The 9,106-nt window shown below is 39.5% G+C and overlaps 2 protein-coding genes across 3 annotated transcripts in view; one reads left to right on the plus strand and one right to left on the minus strand.

The window, feature by feature from the left end:
• The window catches only part of cand2 (cullin-associated and neddylation-dissociated 2 (putative)), a 43,154-nt gene that overhangs the window by 13,388 nt on the left and 20,660 nt on the right, over positions 1-9,106 (minus strand). For both annotated transcript variants that reach the window (XM_014019131.1, XM_014019132.1), the window contains exons 3-7: positions 4,446-4,537; positions 806-949; positions 572-726; positions 365-488; positions 233-290 (exon numbers count right to left, since the gene is read on the minus strand). In XM_014019131.1, coding sequence (XP_013874585.1) covers positions 233-290; positions 365-488; positions 572-726; positions 806-949; positions 4,446-4,513 — 549 coding nt within the window. In that variant the 5' untranslated portion in view covers positions 4,514-4,537. The remainder of the gene's footprint in view (positions 1-232; positions 291-364; positions 489-571; positions 727-805; positions 950-4,445; positions 4,538-9,106) is intronic.
• On the plus strand, positions 5,223-9,070 carry sec13 (SEC13 homolog, nuclear pore and COPII coat complex component). The gene is made up of 9 exons (XM_014019135.1): positions 5,223-5,360; positions 5,552-5,596; positions 6,080-6,195; positions 6,285-6,436; positions 6,608-6,741; positions 6,902-7,035; positions 7,129-7,249; positions 7,969-8,115; positions 8,204-9,070. The coding sequence occupies exons 1-9, from the start codon at positions 5,358-5,360 to the stop codon at positions 8,312-8,314; spliced, it is 963 nt and encodes a 320-aa protein (XP_013874589.1). The 5' UTR covers positions 5,223-5,357; the 3' UTR covers positions 8,315-9,070.

Here is a 9,106-nt window from a genome sequence, read left to right on the forward strand (position 1 = left end):
AATCATGTCTTGTGATTATTTGACAGGAGTTTTACTTTTAAACTGTAAGTGTATTTAATTTAGTTATGTTAGTTATGATAGTTTAGTTATAATGCAAATACGATAAAAATTAAACCAAGATTTAGAATAATTATCATTTTGATCCATACATTGGTAATATCTGACTGGGCCTTGTGCCATTGGGCCCCGAGGTCAAAAAGGTTAAGAACCCCTGATTTAGACCATTTGTCACCTGAGGCAGCAGGCTGGAGAGCAGAGAGCCGTGAAAACTGACCAGAGCACCGCTCAGCCTGCAGGAAAACCAATAAAACACTGAAACTTTTCTGTTGTTTGCTTTGTCCCGTCTCATTTCTTCATCGTTTACCTTCCCAACATGTCCGACAGGATGTCCAGGGCCTCTAACTGCACCGATACGTCCTCCTGTTTCCCCAGAGCTCCGATCAACTGGGAGGTGATCTTCCTGCACACACCCACTGTCAGACTCAAACCTGTGGGCCCACATACACGTAAACACCCAGAGAGAAAACAGAAACGGGACATTATTCAAAGATCACACAGTTCATCCTCTCACCTGAGGTTMTCAGGGGCAGCTCTGCGATCACGGCCTTCAGTCCCATGCTGGAAATGTCCCTCAGCTGCTCTTTGTCTGACGTCATGTTCACACACAGGATGTCCACCATCGCCTCCACCTGAGGCTCCTTCACCTTACCCACCAGAGGGGCCAGGCTAAAAAAAATAAAAACACATCAAACCCCTCGATCTGTGGCTGCAAAGCTTTTTATTTTACGAGTGAAAGTGTTTTTACCATTTTACAGCCAGGTTCTGCACCTCTCCGTTCTTGTCCTCCAGCAGCCTGAGCAGCATGTCCACCACTTTCCTCTCGCTGTCCTCGTCCAGCTTAATGCTGTCCTTCTGCAGCTCCAGCATCAGGTCGTTCGTGGCCATGAACCTGGACGGTATAAATTGTGAATGACGCCAAACTCAACCTCAGTACCTGGAAAACCAACTGAGCTATAAAACATTTTAAAATCYATTAGCTGTGTCGGCCATCTTGAGTCAGATTGACTCCAAACGCTAATCAGTCTAAGAGTAATGAATATTTCCTGCAAGCTTCATTAAAATCCATCCAGACATTCATTAAATATTTTGCTAACAGACAGACATAGTTGACTGCAAATAATTAATGACTTAATTTTTAAGGGACAATATCATGTAAAATCAACTTTTTTGAGTTTTATATCATGCTATAATGTTATACTCTCATAAAAGGCATGCCCTAAGTCTTGCTTTGACTCCATGCAGAAGCAGAAGGTGCTTCTTAAAGAGGCAGGCAAAATTCAAGGCGTTTAGAAGAGGAAGTGATGAGAAGATAAGTTTATTTTCTATTTAAACATAAAAACAGCATTTTAATAACAACTAAAGGTGACATANCTATTTAAACATAAAAACAGCATTTTAATAACAACTAAAGGTGACATATATACTTTATTATGGTATAGTATTTAAATATATGCCTGAGAAACACATAATATTGGCCCTTTGAACAAAGATTTTGCTGAAGCTGTTTATGGACATTCAGTGCGAAGGGGATCAGTCTCAGCTTCTACCACACAAAATTTTAGGCTAAAATTAGTCAAATTTACAGAGTAATATACATTTCGGTGCTTTTTAAGGTTTTTAAGGTGTTCTTTGTTGTTTAATTTAAAAAAAAGGCAATATATATATATATATATATTTATATATGTGTGGCAGTATGCCCGGTGGGCTTTGAACGCACCACACAAATGCCTGTTTCTGATTGGCTGGGAGCTCGCTGTTGCTGTATAAAGGGGATCCTCCCTGCTTCTGTGATAATGACTTCCGGTTCGGACTAAGGTGGTTGCCGGTGCTGCACGCTAGGTAAGAGAAGCTTTAAACCTCCTCCTTTAACCTTTGTATTTTTTAATAATGTTATGTTCTGTCCTTCCGTGTAACAGCCCCAGGTTAGTGGGTGTATGAAGGGTGCGTTAAACGGCCCTCGATCCTTCGAGCGCTTCTACTTCCTGGTTGTTTGTTTGTAGCCTAGCTTTAGCTTAGCTTCTGTTTCGATAGGCTGCTTGAATGAGTCCACCTGATTCCTCCTTCTTTAGAGGAGCTACACTTTGGCCTCAGTGGTGACAGGTCACCACCACAGTTATAAAAAGAAAATCCTAGGGGAAACTTTGCAAGATTTAAAGTTCTTATAGAGTTCTAATGATTAATAGGAAGGACATGATTTGAGGTTTTTACTGATAATATTTTATTTAAAACATGTTACAGAAGTCATAAGCAGGTTTTATTTTGAGCCATCATTACAAATGTGTTCATTCCTACAAAACTGTCAAATATATTTACAAACACTGACTCAGATTAACATAAAATAAATCATGTTTTATGATTAAATGTCTGTTTCCTCTTTTATAAATAAAAATCCTCCTTGTTCCTAATCAGGGTCAGGGTGGGGCTGGAACCTGTCTTGCCTTTGGGTAAAGGCAGGGGACACCTGGACAGGTCTCCAGTCGTCTCTTCGCTCCTCCATGCGGACCCTCAGAACCTCCTCGGCCTTCAGCTGCTCGAACTCCTMCCTCTCCTTGTCCAGCTGGAAGGACTCCACCACGGTGGGCCGGCTCTCCTTCTGGGGTCTGAAGGGCTTTTTATGTGTGGCCACGTTGGGCTGGGCCTTGAAAGCGACTGCCTCCTCCAGGAGTTTCTGCTCCTTGACCGTCGGGGTCTTCTGGAACTGCTGGGCCATGGGGGACGTAGTCTCCAGACTCCTCCCCCTTCCTGTGACTTGCTGACATGTTATTTGAGGACCGTGGCTCCTTTACGAGCCTTCACAGGGGACGAGGGTTTCATCACCTGGTTCTTTCTGTGACGGCGTGGAGGCTTTGACCCTGGTGTTGGTGTTGAAGTGGACGTCTTTGGGCACGGTGATGGACAGAACCATCTTCGGAGGTGGACTGCCGGCCAGAGCGGCTCTGAAGCTGGCCTCGTTCTGTCTGCGCTGCAGAGCCACCTCCTCCTGCAGGTTCCTGATCTGCTCTGAGGACACCGGCCTGGAGAAACGCTCTGCAGTGGCTGTGTTCTTGCCCCGGGCTGAGACGATGGACAATTCCTAGGCTGTGATTTTAGCTCTTTATTTTTATTTGTAAATTTGTTTCACAATAAAAAAAAACCTGTCTCATTTGAAGCAAGGGTTTATGAAATGTTAATTACTTCACTGTTAACAAGAAATCGTGTCATGCTAACAGCTAGTCTGAGCAAAGCCAAAGTGGCTTTCTGCCATTTTTAAAATGTTCTCTAGTCTCAGTGGTTGATTCATGCTTCTTGTCATTTAAACAGTGATAACACAAGTTAAAAAAAAAACAAAATGATCTTCCTGGTTTGCTTAAAAACACTATTAAACTGATAAAAAAAGACAAGCTTTGCTCTCACCACTGAGCCCAAAGTGTAGCTCCTCTAAAGGAATCAGGTGACTCATTCTGGCAGCCTATCGACACAAAAGCTAAGCTAAAGCTACACTACATAAAAGACTCGAGGGTCGTTTAACGCAGTGGTTCAAAGCTGGGGTCCCCAAACATCAAGGTGGGGTCCTGAGAGAGATTTTTTGAATTAACTACAACCAATTTTTTGCTTTTTGTTACAAAATGGTAAATGTCATGTACCTAAAATGGACAGAGTAAAACATTGTAACTTTGCTCCTTATTTTAAAATGAAAATGGTTTATCATCCAACAGCTGGGGTCACAAGTGTCTGCAGGTATTTTGTGCATTAAAAGCTGAAAAGTTTGAGAACCACTGGTTTAACACGCGCTTCAAACACCCACTAGCCCAGGGGTCTGCAACCTGTGGCTCTTTGAAAATGTGACCAAACATAACAGAATAAATATTTTGTTTTTTATACTCTCAACAAATCAATTTGTATGCAAATATGTGATCAATAATACTAATACATGCTAGCCTGGTGTTAAATAATCAACTTCTTTCTATGATCTTTGTCACTGGCCATAAAGGTTCCTAAAAAGGCCTCAAAGGCCCACGAACCACCAGTTGATAATCACAGTTGTAGCTTGTTTTGTGGCTCTGAACACATTTTATTAGCGAGCCAAGTAGCAGAAATGGCTCTTTTGATRGTAAAGTTTGCAGACCCCTGCACTAGCCAATCAAACAGGCATTTGTGTGGCGTACAAAGCCTACCGGGCATACTGCCAAATGTATAATTCCTGCAAGTTTCATTAAAATTCTTTCACTTCATGAGATATTAGTAACAGAACAATTAAATCTGTAATGTGAATAATCTAAAAACTGAAATATTTACTTCAAAGAGGTGACACAGTCTAGTGTAATAAAATGGCACTCAAGAATGACATCAGACTTTTAAAAAGTGTCAACTCACTTCCAGAGCTGCTCACAAACTCGTTTCTTTACCTGAAGTCTTTGTCAGTCGATGTCATTTTCTCCAACAGATTGGAGATGTGGTAGGACACGTTCGACATGGCAGTGATTTAACAGATCACACCCTAATGATAAAACAAAAAAAATTAATAAAGAAACAGATTCACCCCGACAACATGGCGAGGCTGGTGGGCAGAGAGGAGACCCTGCGGCCTGGGGAACCTGACACTTTGGGGTTAAAAATAGTCAAGGTGGAGATTTTTAGGTTTTTGCCACCCCCGTGTGGATATACGAGGTACTGCATCTCAGTTGTCATAAAATAAATCATTATTGCAGCAGCAGTTTAATAAACTAAGGATTAAAGGTCTTGCTATTTTATAAAATATTTTAACTTTAGGTAAAATAGACAAATAATATAAAAAGTTGATTAAAAATAAGCTGTTTCAAATGTTTTTGTGTCATTTTATTTATAAAAGAAAAATCGGATGTTTTTTTACACAATGAAGTTTTTGTTTTAAAAAAGCCAATAGTTTTTGTCGTTCCTTTGACGCAATTGAGTTCAAATGTATTTATGAACAAATACAATATTATTATTAMTAGTAGTAGTAGTATGTTGTTGTTGTTTTTGTTGTAAAAGCAGTGAGCCAAAGTTAAATAAATTGTCCCTATGTTCATTTATTACCTCGTATCCTTTTCACTGTGTTTTTGTATATGCCGTAATATAGACATTTTTTATAACTTTTAGGGAAAACAAAGTTTAACTCTGGACGTTTCTGCATGTGGAACCATCGCTGGGCACTTTTTGTTTCCTCCGGCAGGAAGTGACGTGTGGGACTCGGTAGACGCGGCTTCGGACTTGTTGCCACGTCGGAGTACTCCAGTGGACCTGAGTAATTCATTTCAAACAGAACAGGGGTAACCTTATTTGAGGGTTTAACCGAAGTCATGGTGAGTCCGGTGACTTCTTATTTTAATTTCAGGTCAAATTATTCGAGGACGTTTGTTATATTTACTGATAACTGTTAGCTGCTGGGCTTTTAGTAGCTATCAAACCGTTAGCATAGTGGCTAATGACAGGAGGCTAATTTAATGAAGATTAAACTTTTGCTGAATGTTGTGTTTTTATTTGCCATTTACAGGTTTCCGTTATTAATACGGTGGACACCTCACACGAGGATATGATCGTAAGATGTTTATTTTTTATTTTATTTTAAATGCCTCTACCTTGAAGCTAATGCTAACTAGCATTAAGCTAACGTAAATAAATTACAGCAGTACGAAGTTACAAGCTATTTATAGTTTTTATATATTTGTGCTTCGTGTTTGTCAGTATGCGTTGCATATAAAATGTTAAATTATCAATGAGGAATGTTAGACAGCTGTTTTGATAACTTTTCCTGGCTTCTTCCTTTGTGAAGATTTACTGTGAAATAAGTAAAACTGAGTTTTAACCTTGGAAATTGGGAATTATGCAGATTAATTGATAGTAATAACTGGTCGCATTTACATTGATGTATTGCCATTCATTCAGATCTTTTTTTGTTTATTTTGGAAAGGAGTATTTGTTAACATGCAGTCAGACAAACGTTTGCATTTTTGTTGAACCTCATTAATTAGTTTGTTTGTTGCCTTCTTTGTGTGGAACGTTCCTGTTGTTTTTGCTTCAGCACGACGCCCAGATGGATTATTACGGGACTCGACTCGCCACCTGTTCCTCCGATCGCACCGTCAAGATCTTTGACGTCAGGAACGGAGGACAGATCCTGGTGGCAGACCTCAGAGGGTAAAAAAAAAAAAAGTTAAATTAAGATTTAGCACCTGTGGGGTTTTTTTTTCCTGTTGTGTAACGTGTGTTTGTGTTGTGTCTTTTAGCCATGAAGGCCCAGTCTGGCAGGTAGCGTGGGCTCACCCGATGTTCGGCAATATTCTGGCCTCTTGCTCTTATGATCGTAAAGTCATCGTCTGGAAGGAGGAGAACGGCGCCTGGGACAAGATGTACGAGTACACCGGACACGAGTCGTCAGGTTGGTGATGAGGACATGATAGTTCTGATTTAAATACGTCTCTCTTCTTCTCATACGCTGAGGCTGCGGACTGTTGTGAGATTAATAACAGATCGTCACATACTGGAGTCTCTCTGGTTTTTAACATGTTTTAATTCTCTGCTCATTTATTTCCCCCTGATGTTTCTACAGTGAACTCGGTCTGCTGGGGTCCCTACGAGTTTGGGTTAATCCTGGCCTGCGGCAGCTCAGACGGAGCGATTTCTCTTCTCACGCTTACCGGAGATCAGCAGTGGGACATCAAGAAGATCAGCAACGCACACACTGTGAGCTGAACATGAAATACATAATGTTTCTCATTGAATCATTTAGTTTTGTTTTGTACTTGTGCATATTTAGTTTTTATGTCAAAAGGTTATTTCTTTAGTCTTAAGTTGTTTGTTTTGAGGGTCTTGAACGTAACGGCGAGCTGTGTTTCTGCTGCAGATCGGCTGTAACGCGGTGAGTTGGGCTCCTGCTGTCGTTCCAGGCAGCCTGATTGATCAGCCGTCAGGACAGAAACCAAACTACGTCAAACGCTTTGTCTCCGGAGGCTGTGACAACCTGGTCAAACTCTGGAAGTGAGTCTGTTGGGCAGAGTTTTCAGTGGTTCTAAAGGGAAAACTTTTTTTTAATTATTATTATTATTATTTACAAACAAATTCTTCCTGCAGAGAGGAAGACGGCCAGTGGAAGGAGGATCAGAAGCTGGAGGCGCACAGTGACTGGGTGAGAGACGTCGGCTGGGCTCCTTCCATCGGGCTTCCCACCAGCACCATCGCCAGCTGCTCCCAGGTGAGATTCAATAAGTTAAAAAAGATCATTTATATAATAGATGTTAATTTAAAAATCCTAAGTGTTTAACTTAAATGACTTTTCTGCTTTTTATTATCAGTTAATTTAAAGTCTGTTGTTTTTCCTCAGTGTGTAATTACTCATCCAGCCACCAGGTGGAGCCAAACATATATTTAAAAGAATGGTTAAGTTGCTTGAGAAATATGTAAATGTATGAATTGTTCAAGGATTTAAACTTTTATTTTTTTGTTTTTTGTAAACTGCAGATTATTTTTGATTTTATTTATTTGYGAAAAAGGGGCAGATATAAGATTTTTTCTTCTGCTACCTTTCATTTAATTTGATTTGTATTTTTGTTTGTTGTTGAATTTATGTTGTTTTTAAAGAAATGAATTAACTAAACTAAATATAAAAAATATATAAAACATAATAATTTGACGTGTCTGAAAAGAAAGTAGCTAAAATTCGTTTTCGATGCTTTTTTCATGATTCTAGCATCATTACTTTATTAAATAGAATGTAAAATCAGTTTTCAGTATTATTTAAAGCTGCCGTTTCCAAAATATTCAAGCTTCAAAAACCAACGAGACAAAGAGGCGTGTCACCATCTGTCAGATTTTCATGGTGATTCTAACTTTCAGAAAGTCTCTCGCTGTTGGTTTAGTTGCAAACATTTTGAGAGTTAAGTGGTCTGAAAGTAAACTCTGTGAGTCTTCCAGGATGGTCGTGTGTTTATTTGGACGTGCGAGGACCCCACAGGCAACACGTGGACGGCCAAACTGCTCCACAAGTTCAACGATGTGGTTTGGCACGTCAGCTGGTCCATCACCGGAAACATCCTGGCTGTTTCTGGTGGAGACAACAAGGTGAAGGAATGCTCTGAATTATGGCTTTATAAACTCGACACCTTTGTCTTTTTTTTAAATCTTACAGTTTTTATTGTGTTTCTCGCAGGTGACGCTGTGGAAGGAGTCCATGGACGGACAGTGGGCGTGTATTAGTGACGTCAGCAAAGGCCAGGGCGCCGTCTCCACCATCACAGACACGCAGCAGAACGAGCAGTGACAAAACCGGACTTTTTGACCCCGAATCTTAAGATTAACAAAGATGTTGGACATTTGGACAAATGTTGTCCAGAGTGATGGAGCTCAGACTGTAATCTGAGTGTTGGACATATTCCACCATTTTTTTTCTTTAGTATTTTCAACAGAAGAATCATTTTCAGTTTAAACAAATGTTTGTTTTTTCTCGTTTTGATGCTCAGAATCCAAACAATAAGTTTTTTTTAAATAAAAATGAACACCCCCTTTTTTGTTTTAGTTTGTCCTGCTAAAAACTCCAACTTCCTCAATCTGGTTTAAATGAAACGTTTTGTTTACTTTTCTGTGGCGCTCCATTCTGCAAACATTTCACCTCCACAAGCATGAAAGATCCCAGCATTTTATATGGAAAAATCTGGTTTGCCCAAAAGTTGTTTAAACTCAAAGGATTAATAACTTTAAGCATCATTTAGATGTTTTTTTTGGAACATTTTGATGCATTTTATCATAAGTCAGAGGAAAAATTACACAACTTTCCAGGTTTAAACTAAAAAAGTGATTAATGATTGATTATTCCTCACTTCTCTGCAGGTAAAATAAAAACCAGCTTTAATCAGCTACAGAGGAAAAAAAGGTAACCATGAATAGAAAATCAAAAGCAGAAACCATGATTGTTTCATGTTTAATGTAATTAATTAATTGTTAATATTAAACTTTTTTTGCAGTCATGTTTATTATTCGTCTAATAAAAAAATGAAATAAAAATGTTTCTGCTGCCAGATATTTTTATCCTGTTTGTCTTGCAGTGATCATTCTG

Source organism: Austrofundulus limnaeus, unplaced genomic scaffold, assembly GCF_001266775.1.
Source record: "Austrofundulus limnaeus strain Quisiro unplaced genomic scaffold, Austrofundulus_limnaeus-1.0 Scaffold210, whole genome shotgun sequence".
Lineage (NCBI taxonomy): Eukaryota > Metazoa > Chordata > Actinopteri > Cyprinodontiformes > Rivulidae > Austrofundulus > Austrofundulus limnaeus.

Coding starts and splice junctions, on each gene's coding strand:
- sec13 (XM_014019135.1), top strand. Junction 6,437..6,607: donor CACCGGACACGAGTCGTCAG/GTTGGTGATGAG, acceptor ATGTTTCTACAG/TGAACTCGGTCTGCTGGGGT. Junction 7,250..7,968: donor CCATCGCCAGCTGCTCCCAG/GTGAGATTCAAT, acceptor TGAGTCTTCCAG/GATGGTCGTGTGTTTATTTG.